Source organism: Palaemon carinicauda, chromosome 1 (assembly GCF_036898095.1).
Source record: "Palaemon carinicauda isolate YSFRI2023 chromosome 1, ASM3689809v2, whole genome shotgun sequence".
Taxonomy (NCBI): Eukaryota; Metazoa; Arthropoda; class Malacostraca; order Decapoda; family Palaemonidae; genus Palaemon; species Palaemon carinicauda.
This window is the reverse complement of record NC_090725.1, coordinates 2,305,057-2,331,701: the sequence shown is the minus strand read 5'-3', so window position 1 is coordinate 2,331,701 and position 26,645 is coordinate 2,305,057. Positions and strand designations below refer to the sequence as shown.

The 26,645-nt window shown below is 36.1% G+C and overlaps 1 protein-coding gene across 4 annotated transcripts in view; it reads left to right on the top strand.

Annotated features, from left to right (window-relative positions):
* LOC137646440 (inter-alpha-trypsin inhibitor heavy chain H2-like) overlaps positions 1-26,645 on the top strand; it is a 572,711-nt gene that overhangs the window by 521,114 nt on the left and 24,952 nt on the right. For all 4 annotated transcript variants that reach the window (XM_068379557.1, XM_068379551.1, XM_068379547.1 and 1 more), the window contains exons 10-15: positions 2,465-2,607; positions 4,844-5,026; positions 17,477-17,659; positions 18,599-18,732; positions 19,673-19,877; positions 20,534-20,713. In XM_068379557.1, coding sequence (XP_068235658.1) covers positions 2,465-2,607; positions 4,844-5,026; positions 17,477-17,659; positions 18,599-18,732; positions 19,673-19,877; positions 20,534-20,713 — 1,028 coding nt within the window. The remainder of the gene's footprint in view (positions 1-2,464; positions 2,608-4,843; positions 5,027-17,476; positions 17,660-18,598; positions 18,733-19,672; positions 19,878-20,533; positions 20,714-26,645) is intronic.

Below are 26,645 nucleotides of genomic sequence, written 5' to 3'. Positions count from 1 at the left end.
CCAATGCCTTTGCCAAGGCCAAATTGCAAATTAGGGAACAGATACCTTCAGCATATTTATATAGAGTTTTGCCAAACGGCATTAAAAACCCTAAGCTATAATGGCTTCAGCAGCCTGGCTACCAATTTTTCAAAGTGCAAAATAAATTTCCTCTTGCAAAGAAATTAGCTTTTGTTATTTAAAAAAAAAAAAAAAAAAAAAAAAAAAAAAAAAAAAAAAAAACCCTAGGAAGAGTTTCATTTGGGTCTGGATCTCCATAAACATATCTTGACAAAGGGCTAAAACAAGTTAGTTTAGCTTCGGGAAAACAGGACTGACGAGAATTAAGTTTCTTATTACTATGCTTGCTGTCAAACACATCAGTCAAAAGGGTTGCTTTTTCCTTCAAACAGTGATTGACCAAATCCTGTTTAAGCAAAGGAGGATCTGTTAAGTTTCTGGGTTATACCGGAATGAGTTTATTTCATGGTCAAATTGTATTAATTTTCAGCTGAAGCCCAAATAATCTGAGCAATAGCCCTCAGCCGAATATAGTCTAGTACAACCATCATTGAACAATGGTTTCTCCTTGACTTGGTATTTTGACATACAGGACTAGATTTTCATTTAAGAGCACAACAAGCTCAACCTCTTTATACAGTTGTGACCAATTTCAATACAAATGGTCACTCAAAATTCCATTCTAGCCTGCCAGAGATTTTATATATCTTGCAAAATTATGACACATTGGAGCAGACTTGTTCAGTTTTAATTACTAACAAAACCAAGGTATGATCAGACATTTCAACTGGTGCACCAACAATGCTTGTTATAATACCAGAGGAATCAGTGCATATTAGGTCAAAGCAATTACCAGATTCGTGAGTAGCCTAACTTATGATTTACTCACATGCTGATTCAGAAACAATGTCAAAAGCTCTTATGCCTTGGTGATCAGTTGCAGAAACAGTATTTGACCACTCTCTATGGTAAGCATTGAAATCACCAACTAGAAAGAATGAAGCCTTACTTTCATCATCTTTTACTGTCTCTTCACCATAGTGGTAAGCCGGCAATCGAAGAAAGAATAATCCAAGTCTGGAGGTAGATAGATGGAATGCAAATAAACGATTTTATGTAGGCTACAAAATTTTATGACCCTTATCTCATGACATCCATGTTCATAGCACGACTTATGAGACGGAGGGTACTCAGTCCTTTATGAATTATTGTACACACAGTACCATAACTTACGAAAGATAACATTCATTTCAGAAAATTTGATGTAATTGCATCCGTAAGATTTTTCGTAAACTCATCATTAAAACTCCCACCCAGTCAAAGGTATTGCAGTCAAACTTCAAAGGTAGACATGATATGCCTGAATTAAGTTAGTTTCTCCCGTTGTCTGTTTTAATTGCCACTCTTCTTACATTGTTTAATGGATTTAAAACTAATATATAAACATAAGTAGACCATCATGCATAGCTTTGCATGAAGGGATATGGTGTGTATTATTGTCCATTGGTGTGTCTTTTATTATTATCTTATAGCACCTGTCCCTGGTTGAAATTATCTTTGTCAGAATCGTTTCGAAAGGGCTTTGTCATAATGTGAAAATCTAGTTCCACATTCCATAGATTTAGCAGATTATGAAATCTAAGCTTCACAAAATATGAAGTTGTTTCAGAATATGATGTTTTGACAGAAACCTTTACCCTCATACTGAAAATATCAGCCATAGGGGTAATTTGTTTTTCACATGCACATGTTTTCAGGAGAAAATTGCAAGTTATATACTTTTCCAAGAACTATAATGGTGTCTGAATATTTCAGTAGTAACAATGTTGAGTATCAGTAGTGGACATGTATACCCTTATTAGCAATCCTCAGCACAGCCCTTTTACATATTTGTGTAAATATGGTTTTAACACAGCCTTTAAACTCTTATCTTTTGAGAAGTCCATGTATTTTTACTAAATGAATATTCGTGCAAAATTGACATGAAGAGAGAAAAGAGTAAAAAACTTTATACTGTATTTGGAAAAAAATCAACAAGTTGTAATGTTTCTACAAACCATTTACTGTAAGCCTGTTACTGTTAAATGCTGGAATGCATTGTCAGCTGGTGTGATGCTATCAAGATAAAATTTTATCTAAATTTTTATCTTTTAGATTACTTAAAAACATTTTTTTTTCAGTTTCAGCTATCAGGATGAAATTTTATCTAAATTTCTATCTTTTAGATTACTTAAAAACATTTTTTTTCAGTTTCAGCTATAAAGATGAAATTTTATCTAAATTTTTATCTTTTAGATTACTTAGAAACATTTTTTTTTCAGTTTCAGCTATCAAGATGAAATTTTATCTAAATTTTTATCTTTTAGATTACTTAGAAACATTTTTTTTTCAGTTTCAGCTATCAAGATGAAATTTTATCTAAATTTTTATCTTTTAGATTACTTAAAAACATTTTTTTTTTCAGTTTCAGAGACATTTGTGAATGCTGGCGAAGTCAGAGTGAACTACAGACACGTTGGTCCCCCCACCAGTACTGGGAAAGGTGTGGATGGCAATTTCATCATTGCCTTCAATCTCAAGAGCAATAGAGATGGGGGAGTAATACTGGTACTCACTAAGCCTGATTTTCGTATTTTGTTAAAGAAAATATAGTACATTTAATTGTTGTAATAGATGAAACTATAGTCCATTTCTTTTAGCGATGCATATTTGCACCGACTCGCAGCGGTGCCCTTTTAGCTCGGAAAAGTTTCCCGATCGCTGATTGGTTGGACAAGACAATTCTAACCAATCAGCGATCAGGAAACTTTTCCGAGCTAAAAGGGCACCGCCGCGAGTCTGCCCTTTTAGCTCGGAAAAGTTTCCGGATCGCTGATTGGTTGGACAAGACAATTCTAACCAATCAGCGATCAGGAAACTTTTCCGAGCTAAAAGGGCACCGCCGCGAGTCTGCCCTTTTAGCTCGGAAAAGTTTCCGGATCGCTGATTGGTTGGACAAGACAATTCTAACCAATCAGCGATCAGGAAACTTTTCCGAGCTAAAAGGGCACCGCCGCGAGTCTGCCCTATTAGCTCGGAAAAGTTTCCGGATCGCTGATTGGTTGGACAAGACAATTCTAACCAATCAGCGATCAGGAAACTTTTCCGAGCTAAAAGGGCACCGCCGCGAGTCTGCCCTTTTAGCTCGGAAAAGTTTCCCGATCGCTGATTGGTTGGATAAGACAATTCTAACCAATCAGCGATCAGGAAACTTTTCCGAGCTAAAAGGGCACCGCCGCGAGTCTGCCCTTTTAGCTCGGAAAAGTTTCCGGATCGCTGATTGGTTGGAAAAGACAATTCTAACCAATCAGCGATCAGGAAACTTTTCCGAGCTAAAAGGGCACCGCCGCGAGTCTGCCCTTTTAGCTCGGAAAAGTTTCCGGATCGCTGATTGGTTGGACAAGACAATTCTAACCAATCAGCGATCAGGAAACTTTTCCGAGCTAAAAGGGCACCGCCGCGAGTCTGCCCTTTTAGCTCGGAAAAGTTTCCGGATCGCTGATTGGTTGGACAAGACAATTCTAACCAATCAGCGATCAGGAAACTTTTCCGAGCTAAAAGGGCACCGCCGCGAGTCTGCCCTTTTAGCTCGGAAAAGTTTCCCGATCGCTGATTGGTTGGACAAGACAATTCTAACCAATCAGCGATCAGGAAACTTTTCCGAGCTAAAAGGGCACCGCCGCGAGTCTGCCCTTTTAGCTCGGAAAAGTTTCCGGATCGCTGATTGGTTGGACAAGACAATTCTAACCAATCAGCGATCAGGAAACTTTTCCGAGCTAAAAGGGCACCGCCGCGAGTCTGCCCTTTTAGCTCGGAAAAGTTTCCGGATCGCTGATTGGTCCGACAAGACAATTCTAAACAATCAGCGATCAGGAAACTTTTCCGAGCTAAAAGGGCACCGCCGCGAATCGGTGAAAATATGCATCGCTAAAAGAAATGGACTATAGTGTACACTGATTTTTTTTATTGAACTGTTGTAGCTATTTTCTTGAGAGTAAATTAACTTTTTTTATTTTGTACAAAATAATTTGCATAGGGAAACTGGAAATTTAGGTGAAGCATAGCTAACATGAAGAGTATGTTTTAATCAAATAAATGATGAAAAGAAGTGAACCCTCCCACAGTGCAATAAAAATAGTTAGTCTACTCGAGGAAAATTCAGACAATAAGGGTAAATATTTGCAATCAGATAAGTTGTTAATAAGTAATTAATTTTCACTTCTGGTTTTTATTCTGTGTACTCAAAGTTTATACTAATTTGTTTTCTTATATTGTAGGTGTGTATGTAATGTTGCTCACACTTCAAAATTGAATAGTCATACTAAGATTTCCTTCAATTCTTATATTGTAGGTGTGTATGTAATATTGCTTACACTTCAAAGTTGAATAGTCATACTAAGATTTCCTTCAATTCTTATATTGTAGGTGTGTATGTAATATTGCTCACACTTCAAAATTGAATAGTCATACTAAGATTTCCTTCAATTCTTATATTGTAGGTGTGTATGTAATATTGCTTACACTTCAAAATTGAATAGTCACCCTAAGATTTCCTTCAATTCTTATATTGTAGGTGTGTATGTAATATTGCTCACACTTCAAAATTGAATAGTCATCCTAAGATTTCCTTCAATTCTTATATTGTAGGTGTGTATGTAATATTGCATACACTTCAAAATTGAATAGTCATACTAAGATTTCCTTCAATTCTTATATTGTAGGTGTGTATGTAATATTGCTTACACTTCAAAATTGAATAGTCATACCAAGATTTCCTTCAATTCATTATTTTCCAATTTGGCAGCGTGATGGGAACTACTTCAACCATTTCATCGCTCTGGACGCCAACGAGAAAATGCCAAAGTTAGCAACTCACACAGTATTTGCTGTGGATGTCTCTGATTCAATGGGGGATGGAAAACTGGATCAGGTGAAGGATGGACTCAAAGCAATCATCAAAGCAATGGATGCCACAGATTCTTTTGAGGTATGGGAGAGTTTCTAAGCATAGAGTTTTTATTCCACGTATTGTAGGTTATTTTAATTCTCAATAATAAATTTTATTTTAAGAAATAGTCATTTCTTTGCGTGAATGATTTGCAATATATATATATATATATATATATATATATATATATATATATATATATATATATATACATACATATATATATATATATATATATATATATATATATATATATATATATATACACATATATATATATAAATATATATATATATATATATATATATATATATATATACATATATATATATATATATATATATATATATATATATATATATATATATATATATATACGTATATATATATATATATATATATATATATATATATATATATTATATATATATATATATATATATATATATGTATATATATACATGTGTGTGTGTGTTTTAAAATATCTATATATATATGAAGTACAAAGAGGATAGTAATCTATCATTCATGAACCTTGCCTTCATATGTCAGTTTTACTTTTACATATAGTAATTTTGGGTGGTATTAATTTTAGGGAATTATCACTAAAATTACCTGTGGGATTTTTAATAATCATGATCATTATAATCTGTTTTAGTCACTACACAGAAGTCATTAAAATATTTTGGGATTTTAAACAACAGGACTGTACACTAATCTTATGTTAAAACTAAGCCAATGGATGTCAGCATTTTCAATGGATATTTACTCATTTAAAAGAGATCTAGACTATTTGCAATATAAGATATTCATGGAAAACTAAATATCCCTAGGCTCCTGGATACTTCAGATGCTCTCTATAAACCCCTAAGCCATGGACAACCTGTTCTATTCATGCATGCTATCAGATTTCATTTCACTCATATCCAGGGATTCCTTTCTCACTACAGTATACCTAATAGGAAAGAACTAACCCACTTTGTTTCATTCAGTATGCATAATAGGAAAGAACTAACCCATTTAGTTTCATTTTAATCTTGCTGTTTTCTGTTCATTTTGATTACATAAAATGATGGAAATATATCTTGCGAACTCTCTTGAAATATTTGCAACAGCTTTTTGAGGAAAATTAAACATTTTGCATAGTACCTTTACAGGAAAGGAAGTGTAGATATTTTTTGTTTGAAACCTGATATAGAAATGTAAATTTATTAATGGATTGTCACTATCAAAATTTATGAGGAAAGAGAACCTTTGTTAGTGGCGTTTCCAAGTGGTACTCTGTATGCAGCATTGTCAGAAAACAATAAGCCTTTATCTAAAGAATCCAGAGTAAAATATGAAATAAAAATCTTTATAAAAGGATTTTCTTACCAATGTGAAATTCGAAAAAGGGTAAATTAAAGTGACATTCGGTTGTTTTTTTTTTTTTTTTTTTTAAACATGTGAGTTGTTTGAACAGTTTCTCAGAGTATGGTATTACTTCAATGTGTAAATTTGATATATTTTTTTCAATGAATCTTCCACAATATTCATACACTATAAGCTTTGAAGTGCGAGCCCTATGACAAGAAAAGCATGTGCTATTTTTGTTTACGAAATCAGTTTCCTCTCATGTTTCATTGGTATACTCACTCATTCTTGTGTGCCTAAATGAGAATATGAGTTTTGTATATGTAACATAGCGGTGCTGTATCTGGTATTGCTATTCTTTCCGGAAATATTTCTTATTATTCTTAGGTATGTCCTTTGATTCTTCTAAAGGGAGGCAGTGTATGGGTATGTGTAACTCCTGCACATTTAGCATCACTTAATCTAATTTCCAATGTATAGTCTGTTGAGGACTTGCTCGTGGTGTAAACAGTTGTTGCAAGGAATGGCAGGATCTCTCTGACCAAAATGTTTATGCATACTAAATGGGGATAGGTGAGAAAAAGATAAAGGCAAAGAGCTAAGTGGTATGCATCTAAAACAGATTCTAGTGGCTTTATGGATGCCAAATAATTTGGTCATCATTCTTTTTCCTACTCCTTTTCCTCATGTTTCTGTTCCTTCCTCTATACACAGTCTGTTATGCTTACAATCCCCGCTCAAGTTCACTTTTAGTGTCAACGAGATTTTGATACTTTAAGGAAGATGGTTGATGATTTGTCTCAAGCCCTCCATAGTTCTATTTTGCAACCCTTTTTAGTGAAAGTAGGTTGGTGCCAGGTCCATCTTCATTCTGTTCTTTTCCACATCCTGGAAAGTTACAAAACTTTTGTTTACTCGCCGATTATTTTTCTCTCATGCTACCCCAGTACTGTTTTAGCCTCTGATTTAGTTATGAAGACCACTGCTAAGAGGAAGAGCCAGGGTTAGCTCATCTTTGGGGGAATATTATGTTGCTTCCTACTACCTTAACCTGGCTAGGACTTTCAGCTATAATTTCTCTGTAAAGAAAGATTATTATAAGACTGAAATCTCTTTGGGTATTGCATGCGTGTATGTTTTTGCCATTCTTGCACCTTTCCCCGTTAATATGGCTAATCTTGTAAAATTTTTTGTTGCTCTTTTATGAGAAGGTGTATTTGTATATCTCTGCACTGCTACTGCGTTTGCCTTTTTGCATTTACTTTTGCAACACACTTTCCACCCGTTGCTGTGTTGCTTGCCCCTACATTTGCAAATGCTCGATGACAATTACTGTATGGGCCTACAGTTCCATATATTGCTTCTCAAGATGTGTTTGAATTTCTTAACTTGTTTGTTCAGCCTACTCAACGCAATAGGAAAGGATGCACTCTTATTGACCTTATTGAGGGCTTTATAACTGTTCCTCCTGAGATTTCTGCTGTTCAGTTAGAGATTTCTCATGTGGAACCTAACCCTATAGACTGCTAGGACACCTTATTAGCCTTCCTCCCTCGGAAGATACACCTGAGAAATGTATCATTTGTGCTGTCTTTTTTGTCCCACAGGATTCTGGGTCTCTTTGTCTAGATCCTATCCCGATACAAAAGACTAATAGGATTCAAACTATTCAAACTCAGAATCTGGATTTCCTTCGGGCTTCCATTCACTTTTAAAGTGCATGAGTTGCATCCGAAGCACGTATGTACGGCTCAAGCAATTGGTAACCATTCCTTTGACTTTCTGATGCCTTTCTATGCCTTCCAAACCCTTCTTTAAGCATTTGTTAGCTAGTTCAAAGAAAAGGGAGTTTAATACGGTTTAGGAGAAACTTGTAAATATACTAATGTTAAGCCCTGCTCTCCATGCTTTCTTTTGGCTATGAAATCCCACATGGCTAGTTCTTACGCCATGAGTGAACTGCCTTCTTTAGCTAGCTCTCATTCATCTGAGGCGTACTTCACATCCCTTGTGGATAGTGGAAAGAAGAAAGTGGTATCCTCTATTAAGACCTTCTGATTCCTTAAAAAGGTTGTTACCTTTAATAATGATTTAGCTATAGTTATCTAGGCTTTCTCTTTTACAGATTCCTCTTTACGACATAGTCCTTTTCTTATTTTGTCAGATGAAAACACTCCCAGTCAAAAGACTTGTATCTCCGAGATTTTAAGGTTCATCAAGGTCTCTGATTGCCCCTCCAGTAAGTCTGTTCATGTGTTCTCTGATCTTAATTCTTGAAAAGAATAGAACAAATTTACTTCTAACACTACACTTCTTTAACACTCACTCTGAACTCGACTCCTCTGTGGGGTCCTCTGCTAGATAAATCAAGGGTACTTTTTAATGACTAGTAAGTTTCCAACAATGGTCAACTAGAATTAAGCTCAGTCATTAGCCCTTTTCCCCTTTCAGTAAGTGAAAATTCTCTAGAAAATCTATTTCTATGTTTCCTAGTAAGCCACCTCAATGGGCTACCTTGTTCATAAATTCCTGTGGGGGCAGGCTTTCATTGTCGATGTTGGAGGCTGAGCCTTGGGTAAGGTCTCAGAGAACTCTTATCGTCTTCTTTCATCAGTTTCTCCTTTATTGAATTCTCTGATAGCCTTCCATGCTTAAAAAACCAGGCTACTGAAATTCATGATCCTTAAAAAGGAAATACAGCACCTTATTCTTCTAAGCACCATTGAGGAAGTTGTAAAGACTTATCCAGGTTAATATAATTTCCCTAGGTTTACTAAGACCGATTTTATGGAGTTCCAAATGCACTGGGAGGCTGGAGGCATATCAAAACCTAAACAAATGTCTTATTTTCAGATGATTCTCAATAGAGCAAAACTCAACAGTTCTTTACTCCATCCAAAAGACCGATTGGATTTTTCCTAGACACTTTAGAGATGTATTTCCATGTCTCTATTTATGCAGATATGAGAAAGTTTTAAGACTGTTATCATGGGGAAGGCCTTTCAATTCCGACCTGTACTTTGAAATAGCACAAATTCTTCAGTTCTTCATACGAGTCTCCCAGGTATACGAATTCTTTACCTAGATGACCTGCCAATAATTTTAAGTTCTCTCCTATGATTAGTAAAGAGTGCCAAAGATTTTGTTAAAGATCTGTTCAACATGGGGATTTTTGTATATGAGAAGAAATCTCAACTTACACAAACAAACTTAATCAATTATTTAGGTGGAGATAAATTCAGTTCCATCTGAAAGAGTTATCATTTCCTCCTTTCTTGATCTAGACCAATGTTATTTGAGTGGAAAACCCGGGATCTTCTTGCAGGCATCAGCTTAGAAGTCCAGACCCCAAATCTCGCTCTGTTTTCAAGCCAGATGGCCTTGGGAAAGGGTACCAATTTGAAATATTATAATGGGACTGTGGTGGACAGATAAAACTTCCTATCAGTTACCTATAACTTATAGCAGTTTTAAAGGCACTAACTTTAGCCAGAGATCTAGTGCTAGGAAAACCATAGCTTATCCTACTTGATACAAGGAAACACTAATTCCCTCTTCCCCCTTGCTCAAGGGCTCATATACTGGAAAGAAGAGAGAAATATCATGTAATTCACTACTTTGTTGCATGGAAAATAAATGGCCTAGAAGACCAGTTGAGCATAAGAGACCAACTCTTGTACACGGAGTGTTCCATACACTCCCACGGACGGATTTAGAGAAGACCCAAGCCATGTTTTTTCCTCCCTGAACTCAACTGGCTGTTTTCTGTTCTCCAGTCCCAAACCCTCAACTATGGACAGTCAGTGCCCTGTTACAAGATTGGTGGGACCTCAAATTTTATGCCTTTCCTTTGTTCGCCTTAATAACAATGGTTATTACCAAGGATGATCCTTATTATCCTATTCTGGCTCCAGATTGAGTTGTTTCCCGCAGATCTTACCTAGGAGAGTTATTCTTAAACAACCTAATCTCCATCACCTACATCAAAACACCCTTACACTTCGTCTTGACTGCTTGGATACTTTCACTAATTGCTCTGAGTAAAGTGGTTTTCAATGCTAAAAAAATTATCTATTATTATTTCCTAAAGGTTCCACCAATTCCCTATGTTAACCTCAGTGGACAGCCTACTTCTTGTGGCATAAGTCAAGAAAATGTTAGCCACAAACATCTCTTCAGACAATTTCAGTGTCATTAAGTTCCTAACCTTTCTGAGATATGCTACAGACACTGGTCCCAGTAATTAATGGATCTTGGTATATGTTGGCCTTGGTATTTAGGCACAGGGGATGGAACTATCAAACAATCCAGACATCAGATGCTACTAATTTTGTCGGACCTCAACTTTTACATCTTTTTCCTCTTTGCAGTGACAATGAAGCTCATCACCAAGGATGATACTTGTTACCTGATTTTTTGCCCTAAATGGAGTGGTCATCTTTCAGATCTTCTCTCATCATCACTTCACAGGAGAGATCTGCTCAAACAGCCCCACTTCCATTGTCTTCAGCAAAACGCCTCATGATTCGTTTTGACTGCTTGGAGACTTTCCACAGTATGGTTTTCAGGGCCATCTAGTATATCTGTTATTGCCTCCCAAGAAACTACTTCTTGTGGTGGTGTGTCAAGAGGAATTTCAGCCACCAGTATCTCCCTAGACAATGTCATTAAGATTTTCCGCTTCCAGGGATATGTTTAGGATACTTTGGTCCCAGTGAGTCAAATTATAGGTCTCTGATAGCCTCAGTGCTTAGACAAAGTAGATTGAGCTACTCAAATAGCCCAGAATCAAAGGTGCAACCAAATCTTTATCATAGAGATTCCCCCTACCTCAAACACATCTCTGGAAATTTAAATGCAGTGCTGAATTTTTTGTCCATGCCACAAGAACCCACTCAATCTATGGGGTTCGAAGAATTATTAATGGAGATATTCTTTTTTACCTCTCACCTTTGCCAAAAGATTAGGTTCAATCTTTGTTTTGCAAAGTTGTCTTCTCATCCAGACTTTCCAACCTGAAAATTATTTCAAGATCAATTGTATGCCCAGACATTTTTCATAGCCTGACCCAGATTCTTTCATTCATGGGGACTCAGACAAGCCTTAGGAATAGTTCAGCTCGTGTGTCTAAAAATGCCACGACTTTTATTTTCTATTTCTCAAGGTTAGAGGCAATGATATCAGGGCAGTGGCCACATTTTCCATTCCCTAAAGAACCACTTTTTTTATGAGGCTGTTTGTGCAGTTCAGTGGAGGCACACTTCTGAGTTTGCAATCATTCATATTAGCAATGGGTATGGGGGAAATCAATGTTAACCATGGGGATTCCTTTCCTTTTTGGTTTTAAATTTTGAGTGAGTATATATATATACATTGTTTTACCAAAGTCTAACTACCCTTTTCTTCGTTATACTGCAAAGTCTTTGTCAGTGATAATTCCATTAATTTTGTAATGCAATAGTCTCACTTGAGGTACTTCTCATGTTACCTACAGTAAGAACAGATGTACTGTACCAAGTCCTTTCACAATCCTCAAGCTGTGGCAAATAAAGACAGAAGATTAGATCACAGGTAAGAAGTGTTTAAGGAATTCTTGTTTCATTCCATTCATTTCCATTTTACTTGGATGTACATTTTTAGATATCCCTAGTCGATTATCACTATACCATCCTTCATATTAAATGAGGTATTCAGCTTATGAATATTGTGGAAGACTGATTAAAAAGGGAATTTTCTCAATTAAATTAAAAATCTTCTTCTTTGTCTACATCTTTTCCCACTTCTATGTTTTTGGTCACTGAGGTGGGGGGGGGGGGGGGGTGGCAGCCAGCCTCAACTTGGTGCTGGTTCCAAGCCCGGGTAAATGGGGAGGGTTGGCGGCAGAAAAGGCATCCGGCCATTAAGAAAATTAGCCAAAACAACTATGGTCAGTGAGTATAAGAATGAAATTAATCAATGAAATTAAAAATAATTACTTTAAATCGACTTTGTAAACAATGTTAGCGTTCACCTCCTGTTTAATGATATTGAGGAACTAAAACAGGTTGTTAAAAGATTCAGAAAAAAACTCGATTTTACTTTCTTGTCGCAAAGCTCATGCTTCAAGCATATAGCTTTTACGGTACTGTAGGCTATAGTGTACAGCATTGGTACGTACTGAAATGAAGAATTTTATCATGGTTTTTCCTTCCAAAACAACATTATCTTATTAAAAATATTCTATTCTATTGAAATAAATTCGTAGACTTTAGGAACGAAAAAAAATTAATCGCCAGTCCAGTTCACTGTGTAGGCCTACTTTCAGTATAAGTGATGTGTTAATTTGTTGGCTGTCACGGGAAGGAGAATATAATGTGGATACATTTATCCTAAATATTTACTTACATGTATTCTAAAGTTGTGAAGCTTGAGATCCTGAGCAAATAACTTATGTTTTAAGGATAAGTATGCAGATAATAGAGTTAATTTTTAAATTTTGTTGATATTTAACCATTCCGGTTTCATAATTGCAATCCCAAAATTATTTCATATTTTTCAAAGGATATTTCCAACAAAATAAGGATAAATTCTTTCCTATAATGTGCATGTTTTTTTTTTTTTTTCTTTTTTTTTTTTTTTTTTTTTTTTTTTTTTTTTTTTTTTTGAAGGGTCTTTGCTAATCTCGCAGTGCTGCATTCAGTTCTGTTTATCATCTTATAACTAATTTTTCTGAGCATCGCGTATTTTATAAATTCCTGGAAAATTTGTAGATTTACCTTGGACCCCAAATGTAGGAGTGTGATATATCTATCTATATAGATAGATAGATAGATAGATATACTGTATATGTGTATGTGTTTATATATGTATGTATATATATATATATATATGTATAAATATTGGAATATATTTCTATGAATGCATATATATATCTATATATATATATATATATATATATATATATATATATATATATATATATATATATATAAATATATATATATACTCATATATTCATGTATGTATATATATATATATATATATATATACAGTATATGTATGTATATAAATCATGAAAGGTTTATATATATATATATATATATATATATACATATAAATATATACATAAATATATATATATATTATATATATGTATACAGGAGGTCCTGTGTAGTTACTAAAGACTTTCCTATAAAAGGTTATAAAAGGGAAACCATTGTGACACAAAAATACCAAAGAAATATTGTTTCCTCGGTTCAAGGGCCAGTGTTTCAATGTGCAAGGCACAGACTCAGTATTTATAAGAGAGACTCGTGGGCTTAGGCTCAATTGAACCTGTCACGGCGACTCCAATGCTGAAAATTATCTGGAAACAGGTGACTCCCAATCATTGAAAACCAATACTAATATTGGTGACAATGCTACTTGGGCGCTAGTTCGCGTCTAGATTGCCACCTTCCGTACTAGAGGTGAGACTCAATTTCTACCATTTCTACACGAGGCTACGGAGGGAGGGTCTTGGAGACCACACAGCACCTCCTCAAAAATAGGTTTTTCCTTCATGAAAATCCCCTTTTTTGAATTGATGTGCTTTGCGTTCTCCAAGGACTAATACCCGAGCAATAAGTGAGTGGACTCGTTTACCATAAAGGACAGCAGTTAAAAGAAGCAAACATCCAAATTAGGTATTTATGTGTAAGAAGGAAAACTGAAAAGTCAGGTAATCACCCCATAGGAGAAAAAATTCCAGAGAAGAAGCTAGAGGCCTGTCACTATGCTCCTGCTGAGGGACGTGGTTGACGGTCCCCCATTTCTATCTCTTTTCCTCTCGTAGGTGCTATGATTGAGCTGAGTACTACACAAACATGTTGTACCACATTTATTTGTTTCAAACCAACATGTAAAGCTTTGGATACCTTGAAACTGGGCAGTAGAAAAAATGCCAACGTTGAAGCTATTTTCTCACTTCATGGTTTTAAAGATGGATAAAGGGTAATTTTCTTGATAAGTCGATATTATTGGAATACGGATAGCCCCTATAGAAATGCTCATGTTGGTCTGGGTATTTTGAAACAGGCTACCTTCTGAGGGCGTTACCATCCCCAGGTTTTAAAGCTGACGTGCTTTTTTTTATTTTTGCCATTAAAAAAGGAAACCCGGAGTCAAAATTAAGAGACTTTCAATAATAATGCTGATAAACCCCTCTTCTCTCCATGAAGCTCTGGGGTCACTGAGTTCAATTCTGTCCTAAAAAAGCTTTTTGAAGGAACTCTTACGAAAATAGAGGAATTGTCTAGCTTTGGGGAAAAAAATCACTCTATCAATGCACCTGGCCATGGAAGCTTTGGTGGAGATGGTCATTGTAAAGTAAAAGATGAGTAATTTTTTGAAGCATGTCCGAGTCAAAATCTACATTAAAAGCCTGCTTCGAAGGTTTTGTCAATGCAGATTTGTATAAAAAAAATTTCATTACTTAAGATTCCTATCTTCAAATAGGTGGACTAGAAGGGAAGTCAAGAAGTCTGGGATTATTTGGCATGGGGATCTATCCTTCAGGATGATCATCCATCTAATGGAAGACCTCTTTTAGCCTATCAAATATGTCAAATTGTAAGCTGAAAGTTCCCTTCTATAAATATGGGAGAGAAAATTCAAGTATGAAGGTTCTGGGTCAAAAAAAGAAGAATCAAAGTTATTCCAACTCCCTACTCTTTAATACAGCTGGGCTGACCGAAAAAGATGTAATCTTGGTCTCAGATGCTGAACCAGTGGCATCCACAGGCTTTTCTGCCAATTGGGAGCTACCAGTGTAACTGCTCCTGAGAAGTCCTGAAGGAATCAAACCATTGCAGGTAACAATTAAATTGAAGACCATCTTTTTCAGTCCAAGTTTAACAGATCTCTTGCCACTGCCTGGGAATCCACATTCGGGGCTACATATGTAGAAGCTTGTGGTTCTCTTCTGTAAACAGGTTCACTTGAAGATCCAAGATATTCTCAAGGATCTCTTGGAAAGAGCTCTGATCCAAGGTCCACTTTATGTCCAGAGCTGACATAACAAACACAATATTATACAAAGTTTGTTGAGTCTTAAATACTGCTGTCGTAAGATGATCCACTATGGAAAGAAATCCATTACCTAATTGATTGGTGTCTACCTGGCTAATACAGTGGTAACGTGTTTCCCTAGCATTCACATGGAAGCAGATCGGTCCTCACCCAGGACTGTGAGTTTAAGCTGTTTACTGGAGAGGCCGCTGCTACTGTTGGGCACCACTTACCTGGCTGACATCCTGATGAGCATTTATTCTGATGAAACTGGAACTAAAACCAGACACCTTTAGCCTTTACCTGATTCCCCCATTTCTTGGGGAGAAAGACTTCATGAAATCTTTAAGTTCTATGAACCCTTTAAAGTCCTTGGGAGAAACCCCTAAAAAGGGGCTACATTCTTTGAGCTGTGTGAAGTCTTCTTTAAACATGTCTCTCATCAGTTCTAACCCCATCCTGACCATTTTGACCAAGAAGGGCGTTTTTGGTCCTCGCACCATCATTAAATCAAGCATACAGCAAACGAGAAGACACCTACGATCTCTGAGACTGCGTCTGCCAAGCTATTAGGGTCAGACTTGTATGTCATCAAGATAACTTCTATAGGGATAAGCTTGGGGCATATCCTAAGGGATGTTTCCATAATCCTCTAACGTGATTTAGAAACCTTAGCAAAGAATTTGAATTCGACAATAAGATGGAAGATGAAAGCTCCTGCATTGAAGTGTCCAATTCATGCCATAAAGCACATGCCATTCCTGATTGCCAAGGATTTCCCAGCTAGGTACCTCTTATTAGCATCTATAGATAAAGCCAGCCCTCCAACTTCTCCCCCGTCACCAATCTTGGAATAGTTTTCCTTGAGGAAAACATTCTTATATTAGATTAACATATGTAAAAGACATAGGCTACCTTACCTAAGCTAGTCCAATGAGCAATATAAAATCGTGAAAAATTTTCACTTGTAAACACTCAAGAAGACATGAAAGGCGAAGCTTAACGGCTGGAAATCTTAGAATACACCAAACTGTTACCCAAAAATTTACTACAAAGGATCAACACTTGGAAAAGCTAATAATAAATATGAAAGTTAGATAAAAATTGATAAAACTTGATGACAGTTTTATATACAGTATTGTCATGACAGTTGGTATTGAAGGGCACTATATGCAGAGTAAAAGTCAATCACATAAATGATAAAAACAAAACACAACAGCGATTATAAATAATAGAGGATAACAGACTCAGACCTAGATTAGGTTACTGTTACTTAACAGTAGATATAAACACTGCAATTAATGGAGCTCAAAAATTGTAGTCTCTATTATGAAGCGACGAGAATGAAGATGGTGACTGCGTAAAACCTAGCGAACAAGTAGCATTGTTTCCTGTAATAGTATTGGTTCTCAGTAATGATGTGTCATCGGTTGCAAACTGATATCCAGCATTGAAAGTGTTGTTATGGTTCACTAGAGCCTGAACTCGTGGGTCACCTTTAAACACACCGAGTCTGTGCCTAGTGTGTGGAAGATAATATTTCTTTGGTAATTTTATTTCAAATTGGATTCTTGGTTCTAGCTTTTACAGGGAAGACCTTAGAGACCACACCTTACATTAACCCAAAAATATGCAATGAAGAGTTGAAGAGCTTTCTGAATATACTGTATCTAAGAAACACAAAACAGAAATCATTGGAAATACTGAACGCTGAATTTTTATCAGTTGCTGTACTGAACCACTGTTACTGCATAGTATGAATCAACATGTTTAATGATGAAAACTGAATCAAATATGTAGGGATGCTCATAGGATATAAACTGAAATTCTATTGATGAAAGCTTAACAAAATATGGCTACTAAAATATGTCTCCTTTTGTACATAAATGGAGTTTACAAAAGCAAATTTAAATTTAGTTGTAAAGTAGGTATGAGCTATTACAAAATACCCATGCCCTTATTTGCTTGACCCACTAATTATATACTACAATATATAATAATAGTATATAATATTTTTTGTACGTGTATTTGTGAGGTAGAGTGACTGAATGAGCCGATTCGATTACAGCAATGATCTTATTGACCAAGTACCTTCCTATGCATGCACAGATTCTTGCCTTCTCATCCGATGTTGCCACTTTAGGCATCTTTAACGGAACTCATTATCGCAAGGCACTCCGCAGAGTAAAGAAACTACAGCCTATGAGTTATTCAAATTTGAATATGGCCTACATGCAGGCACTGAAAAGTGCCAGTCAGTATACTAGAAATCTCTCTCCACTAGTCAAACAGGTAAGCGTATTTGATTTCCTTTAATATTTGAGGATGTAAAGATATTAGTTACTGATGGTACATATTTTTCATAAAAATAATTGCTGTTTAGTGTTTCTTTTGTCGTAGCCAAACTATTGAATTATATCTTTTTTGAATCAGAGAGATATTGCCTAGATAAGAAGCTATGTAAATATATTGTATTCTTGATAAATTTACTTACTTCCCATTCAGATGTAGGAATCATATTTTTTAGTTGTATCTTTTCATTGTAGAATTAAATTCTTATTGTAGCAAGTTAGACTAGTACTCTGAAGTTTAGGCGAAGAGACCCTATTACAAACCTTTAGATATTGTTTGACCTTTTACACATTGGAAGGCATTCACAATGTAGTATTATAGGCTATAGTACTGTACTAGTACCAATTTTAAGAATTTTGTCTGTTAATACTGTACAGTATTCTTTTATTTTTGGGGGGGATTTTACTTTCCAACCTATTGGAGCAGAAAGATTGCCGTGTAAAAGTACCTACTAGGAATTTTTAGCAATAGGTAAATTCACTAAAAGCACTGTACAGTATATGAGATTCATTTACCACAATCATAATATTTGGAAAAACTGCAGAGTATGTGGCTTGGTAAAATATATAGTTTTATGCTGTATAACAGGAAGGCTAAGTTTATACAGTAATTAAATAAAAAAGATTAATTTTAGGAAAACAATTGAAAAATTTAAGAGAATCTCTTGTTATTGACACAATATCTTTACAAGAATTTAGATTCATTCTTGCTTTGAAGAAATTTTGTCCGTCCAATCTAGAGATTCTATTGCCAGTTTCTCCAGAGAGGTACTTAAGTCGATAACCATCATTTTAAGAATACTGTATATATGTTTGTTTAAGACAATTTTCTATTGTAATTAACTACTTTCAAAATTTAATCTTTATTTCACTTTCTCAGATAGTGATTATTACGGATGGCCATCCAACCAAGGGGATCATAGAACCAGCAGTTATTCGTAGAAACGTCCGTGACTCTAACTTGAATGGATATCCTATCTTTGGAATAGGATTTGGACTTGATACTCATTTCAGGTATGACATAATTTTGCTCTTATTTTATAGATTAATAATTTGTGTCTTTTCATCATTATTCACATTACAGTATTTTCCCTTTTCTGGGCTCCGACCCGTGTCGCCCAGTGAAATGCTCCTTTAGCACCATTTCTAAGGTATATAACTTAGTATTTTCCCTTTATTCTTCTTTTTGTAAGTTATTCAGACTACATTACCTAAAACCTGAAATCATACTCATAAGTGAACTTATACTGCATGTTAAATCAGCCATGAATGTACGATACAGTGAAGTTATATTATCATATGCCATGTTGCATAATGCTTTGCTAGCATATAGTTAAACGTCTTCGGAATAAGTGGAATTTCTTACAGAGTTCAGACCATTCTTTTAATTTTTCCTTAGCCAAGAGTAGGAAACAGATTTTCATATGTATTTATTCTCCTCACATCCCCATTTTAAAATGCTTTGTAAAACAAAAACGAAGATGAGAAAGGATAAGATTTTGTAGTTTGAATATGGTGAAATATATTAATTACTTTAGACTTGCATATAAAGCTTGGGTGGAACTACAATTTAATTCATCTCCTAATAAATTAGACAATATATCTAACTGATCTGAACACCTTGCTATGGTAAAATTTTCACGTTCCGTTCACATCAGTATTTTTCAATTTTGTTTATTCAAGTTCCAAGGGATTGCTTGTCTACGATAATTTCCTGTTGTAAGTTTAACCCTATGTAATTAGTGTAGCTAGTTTATTTTCCAGTTTAATTGTGTACAGTTCACCCAATACATTATCCAAGTAATCAGAAATAATAGTTCATATTTTACTACACTCAGAAATGAAGTTATATGTTATTTTGTTTGTGAGTGTACATGCTAGTCGTCCGACTATATTTGAGATCTTAAAGAAAATGTCAATAGTTTTTTAATTATCCTCTTTTATTCCTTGACAGCTTAGTGGAGCAAATATCAGCTGATAGTCGAGCCGAGGCTCGTCATTTGAAGGACAGACGAACCATAGCTCAAGACTTGGAGGTTTTCGGTAAAGAAATCTCTCGCCCAATCTTGACTGATTTCACCATAACATATCCAGAAGATGAAGTCGATCCAGTTTCCGTCTTCAAGAATGGAAATTCCAATTTCTATTCTGGAGGAGAGGTTAGTTCTTCGTGTAGGTTTAGTGCTTTGGTACGCTTGCATTGTGGATAATTTTCAATGAACAAAAAGTAAATGCATGAGGACTAATCTATACTTTTTTGTCCATTTGATACTGTAACATACGATTGAGGCACGAGACACAAAATACAACTTAAGTATAAGATTTTGTGTCTTTGCTAACATGACTTCCTTCAAAAAACTTATGCTGTGCAATGAATTTATAATGGTAAGCCATATTCTTCAGTCCAAGAAACTTCCTTTTCTTTCAGTTATATGGATTCAGCATGAAATATTGCATTCCCTCATTGTAGCTGGGTATTTGATGGGTTCAAGTGATTTTTATATAACACCATTGAAATTATTATTATTATTATTAAAATTATTATTTCTGGGTCGACCTGTGACGCCCGGTGAAAATGGTCCTTCCTTACACTTTTCTGATAAAAATCTTTTCACCGGGTGTCACAGGTATCTCCCCAGAAATAGATTTTTCCTTTGTCAAAATCCCTTTATTGTTTTCAAAATTATTATTATTGCAATTATTATTACCCTATCTAATCTGGTGCGGTTTACTTAAGCTATAAAGAATTATTGAAAAATAAGCTGCAACTAGAACATACAGGGTATAACAAATAGATTTATTCTTATTTGCAAAGGCCATTGCTGTTGGGAGACTGTATGGAGTAAGGAATGTCCACCCAAGAATAACTGGAGTAAGCCAAACAGGTGCTCTACATTTACAAACACAACAAAGCAATGATCCAGACATCTCCCAGAGTGAAGAGGACATGAACGATTCTGTAGTTGTGAGACTATGGGCTTTTGTAACAATTCAGGTAAGTCAGATTAATAACATGGGGTTAAAGTTTTGATGCTTGACCATTTCATTTTTAAAGATATAGTAATAAAGTCCTTTTGACCATAAATTTATACTTCCCTATTTTATTGTATTATGATTGTAAAGGATATTTTACCTTGATATTGAGAGAATTGCATACTGGTGTGTCGAGTGAAATTTAAATTTTTCCTTGAAAGGTATAAATTATCTTTACTTTTTGATTGGAATGTTTATTTTAAAAACTATCATCTGTCTGAAATTTTTTGAGCTTATTTTATTTCTTGAGTACGACGGAGACTTTATGTACAAGTCTAGAAAATATTTCTACCATGAAAAGAAAACTGCAATCTGATACCTGTTTTTATGTTATTATATTTTTGAGAGATGTATGGCAGTTGTATATTGATTTCTAAAAGCCCCTTTTTATCCCCTTGGGGCTTTTTTGGGTATTTTACTAAATGTGAGAGATAAGTTTTATTCTATTCTTCAATATTCTGAGTTTAGATTTGACCTCATCTTTTAAGTAAAGTACTGTGCAGTAGGTTAGGATAGGCTTTGATTTTAGCACTAGGAATATATTTTAATTTCCTTATCTTCATTTTGCTAACAAAGGTGTTGGTCATATCTGGCAGTCATTAGCTAAACCTCACTCCCATTATCCGACACCCCTTTTTGCTTTCTTGGTAGTGATGGAAGGCAGAACCGCGCTCCCTTTGCCATAATCTGGTTAGGGATAGATAATGGTATTCTAACGTGCACCTTAAGACATGCACTGTAGGTATTACCTAAAGGTGTTTGCAGCATGCTTTCAGTCCTTAGCTGCTGTTATCTTCTAGTCTTCAAATATACCTGTTCCCATTTTCTTTTTTTTTATCTTGCTGTCCAAGCTCATACCATTTACTTCATAACAAAACTGTACATATTTCCCACTCATAAAACTAAAACCTAAACCTAACCTATCCTTACTAAACACGATTATCATTTTGGAGTATTCTCTATACGGAAAGGGGACTCTTAACCTAAACAAAACCAGATGAGAATTCATAATCCCAACAACTCCTATTGGTGCTATTTGCTTCCTGTTGTAACGTATACGATGCCATTTAGGTGGGGCCCTGGAAATATCCCTATCAGGCTGCCAAAAGTCAGGATCTACATGTTGGAAGCTTGAGAGATCAAGTCCTTTATAACCTCTTTATATAAGTTAAAGGTTTTGCCAAAATCCCATTTTCTGAGTAGCAGGTACTTGTCCTGTAAGCAACCCTTGGATCTTTGACTGCCCAAAATGCGATATACTGCAATACAGCATTGTTGGTTTAGGTCCCAACCCAGATAAAATATTTTTGGCCCAAAGATGATTTGAACCCAGAAGAGGAGGCAGCCTTTCTCCTGGGTGTCACAGAGTGAATACTGTTCCCTTGCGAGACACCTGTTGGGTGCTCCCAGTGGATTGGGATCTCTTCATAGTGGTGTTCCAACACTTCCTATATCTAGGCAGACTACCTCACCCTCCCTCTTTTCCCCGGATTCGGTCAGCTTGCATCCCCTGCTGACCTCTCTTCCATTATGTAGATGGTTAAGACTTCAGTCTGCTCCCCCTATGGTTGTTCTTTTCCAAAACTCTCCGACTCTTTGAGTGTCCTGTTACCTCCGGTTCCTCCCTACCTACCTTCAGGATTCTGCATTGCCTGGGCCTTTGTGCCTGCAAGCCACAAAAGGGATTCCAATGAGAGTTTCCCTTGCAGGTAAAATCTTTTGGGAAGAAATTTGATGGAAGGGATGAGTCTACGGGAGCAAGTTCCTCTTAGGAGGGTGAGGAGGGGCCTTGTTTTAATGTTTTCCCATCCAAAGGTAGAGAGGTTACCTTTAATGATGAAGTGGAATTTGGAGATATTCGTATCCTCCCGCACTCTCACCGGTGCATAAAAAGGTTTGTCTTTCAAGACAGTGATTCACCATGCCACACATAAAGAGCTATTTCTGATGCTGTCAAAGAGAGCCTTTGATTTTTTAGGCAGAGGCAGTTTCAGACATAAAGGATTTCTTCTGGCACAGCCTTCTAAATGTGTGTGCTCAGGATGACTGTATCAGGTCATCGAACATCCCTGCTGTTGAATGGGGCTTTCACCCTCCCCATAGAAAGTATTGCCTTTATGGTGGTTTATATCCAAGGGATTTGAAGGATTTATAGAAATGTAAGGAACATATGAGGTTTATCTGCCTTAGAGACTTGCTGCCGGGTGGTTACACACCAACCAGGTGATGATTTTTCCCCTTTTCTAAAGGCGATTAGGGCAGAGCAGAATTTATTGCTTGGCAGACCTATTTTCACAAGTTTCTGGCTTATTGTATTCGGAAGTTGGCGTTGCCCTTGTTGGATTACAAAAGACCTGTAAATTTCTGGCAAAGTTGCTGAGAAAGCATTTTTTTTTAATTCTTTCAGAACTTATTCATTGAGAAATTTAATGCCAGATGTAAACTTTTGGCTGTGTGGGATCTCGAAAATATCAAGAAAGAGATAACACACCTGTCTCCTCAATCTTTGGACAAAGCCAAAGATAAGTCAAGGGTAACATACACATCCCTTTCAGAAAAGTGGAAGAAATTTCCACAGCCACCAGCAAAGAAAGACAGTACCTTGCTGTGGCTGATGTGATAACGTCCCTGACTGGTGAACGCCAGACTGGGGTTGGAGTCCCGCTCAAACTTGTTAGGTCCTTCGGTCGCTGCAACCTCACCATCCTTGTGAGCTAAGAATGTGGGGTTTGGGGTAACCTATAGGTCTATCTACTGAATCGTCAGTAATTGGGGTAACCTATAGGTCTATCTGCTGAGTCATCAGCAGCCATTGCCTGGCCATCTTTGGTTTTCACTTGGGTGGAGAGGGTGCTTGGCCGCTGATCATATGTATATATGGTCAGTCTCTAGGGTATTCTCCTGCTTGATAGAGCAAGGTCACTTTTCCTTGCCTCTGCCATTCATGAGTGGCCTTTGAACCTTTATACAGCAGTGCTTTAAACATCCTCTGAAGATATTTTGCCAAGAAGGTCAATCCCTTTACCCAGAAGGCTCAAACACAGCCTTTTCATTCTATATTCAATGTCCCTCAGAGGTGTTTGAATCCAGGTGACAACAACAACCTTCTTAAGCGAGTGTCCCGAGTCCTTTGAGACACATCCATAGGAAAGAAGGAAAGAAGCAGAAGTGAGGTCATAATTCTGATCCATATTAGGGACACCAAAGTAAGGGACCCTACCAATGAATACCTTCAGATCTGGGTTCATCTTTATCACTTCCATAAAACAATGAACCTTCTCTTGTTGGAAACATTATACTCTTGAAAGGTCTGGCCAGTTGTGTAAAACAAAATCCGCTACCAGGCACAAAATCTTATAGCCTAAAACCACGGAGCTCTTGTTCTTTTTATTCATAGAATAATGGAGAAAAGAGCTATAGAGAAGTGTGTTTCTAAATTTCAGGCCCAAATTTTCAGTTTTTCCCTGTTCACAAAATTGTCAAAGGCAATGATCAAGTTCCTTTGGTTGCAAGGAATACAGGTAATTGCTTATCTAAATGGCAAGCTGTGCTGAGATGTAATGAGAGAATTGTGTCTTACATATACCAATTATGACCTTCAAGTTCTTCAAGAGCTATGCTTTCTGACCAACTTTTCCAAATCTAGACTATTCCTGGCAAAGAACTCCACATTGCTCGTCCTTCATTGAATTATGGAAAATTCCTCCTGAGGACTTCCCAAGGCCTCTCAGATGCTGCAAAAGAATTCTCAGGCCGTGGACTTTGCCATTAATCCTCTTTATATCAGTTCCTTTGGTCACTCAATTTCTCTAATGCTTCATGTAGCTGTGTTCAAGTCCGATTGGCAAGGTTAATTAAAGGAGACCCAAATGTTTTGGAAATTTTTCCCTTAATTTTTAGCATTTCACATAAATCTGTTGGAACTCGCTGAGGTCTTTATGGCACTGACGAACATGACCTAGAACTCTCACAACAAAATCTTCTTCAACAACTAGACAGTTGTCTTTTATCTCTGCAGATGGAGATCTTTTTCAAAAACTGTATACACCTTAATAACTATAATAAAGAGGCACATGCACCTTGCTCCAGTCCACCTTTTGGGCTCCATCAGTGTGGTAGCAAACTTCTTTTCTAGGTAGACAGTTATGGACCCAGAAGGGAACTTAGATCAGTACTCTTTTCACAAAATCCTCAAAATGGTTCGGATCTCCAAGTTCACTTGTTTGCAATGGTAGAGAACTATTAATTTAAGCTCTTATATAGCTCCGAATGTGAATTCTCTTTCCATTGCAAGATATGATGTGTGCTTAGACAAGAAAAGGTCTTCAATATATCTTTTCTCCTCCATTGAGTTTGATTTTGAAGGTTTTGAAAACCTTATCGCATTTTGTAAGGAAAGGTGTGCTCATGGCTCAGTTGTGGCCAAACGGTCCATAGTTTACACTCCTTTAGCATCTGAGACAGAGGTCACACCTTCTACAGTCAGCTCAGCTGCACCAGATAGAAGGGAATCAGAGCACCCCTCTTTCATGACCCAAAACCTTCATGCTTGAACTTTCCCTTCTGAATCCACTTAATCTCTCATACAGAGCTTTTGATGTGTAATTGAACTTGGATTGTCATCGCCTTCTATATCAACTCCTGTTTTCTAGTCACTCGATAGAGTATTGCATTTCTTAGCTGGCTTGAATAATATAACTATTACCAAAAAAAAAAAAAAAAGCCACTGCAGAAAGCATATGCTTGTGGGCCAACGAACTGGCTGTATTCAAAAGAGAGCTTGAGTTCCGCACCCTCACTCCTGACTATATCCTGCTACTGATTCTGGATCGTATTTTCCTGGCTAAGAATTAAGTCTCCCCCATTGACGGGATCATCTGTATTTTGAATTCAAAGCCTGTATGGTGTCTACCTTGCAAACTCATGTACAGAGATCTTCATAAGAACAAGAAGGTAGTGTGTTTTGGAACAGCCAGATCAAATGACTCCTTACGTACATGGTGATACACTAGATATTTCTTTGGTATGCCTTATTACATTTAATACCAATTTCTAGCCCATCAGGAAAGTTCTTGGGTACTACACAGTACCTCTGAAAAATAGGGTTTTCCCTTGTCAAAGCCCTTTTTATGATCACTACGATTCCATGGCTTGAAAAGTGATTATAGTTGTGCCTCAAAGTTGACTGGGGTTAGGTAACAGACTATCACAAAATGTAGATTTGCAAAAAAAAAAGTCCCCTAGGGTAAAAGGACTCATTATTCCTCAGCAACTGACTGGTGCACCAGTGAGGTCGAATAATTTATTAAGGTTTAATTTTTACATAATATAATTTCTCCCTACCCTGTCACTACATTAAATTTCAATTGATTATCCCTTTATTTCCCTTCCTTTCATATTTTTTAATCCTATTCAGCTCCTTATTTCTATTTCAATATGATCTAATTCCTTCCTGTGTAACAAATCGAAGCGCTAGGCTTGCCATCATATTTTAAATAATTATTGTGGAAAGACAAGGCTTTTGTGTACGCACTTTTATTCAGTATATTATTCCGTAGTTCTTTTTATCTCCTATTCTTTCTTTTTTCCATTTCTTTTTCATTTATTTATTCATTTCTCTTATTTGCATAATTTTATTGTTCCTTTCAGAGTACAATTTTTGCCTTTAACAAAATAAATTATCGACCATTGCTTCATACTGCTGCTCCCCTATGAAACAACAAGATATAGTCAATTAATGATTGTACAAGTTGCAATTTGGTTGTCAGGAAGAAAATAATTTATAGTTAAAGGTTCTGTTTAATAAATTCATCTACACAGAATTTGCATTGATCAAATGATAACAAAGCTAAGATATAGGGGAAAATACATAATGAGGAATAATAAAGGATTAA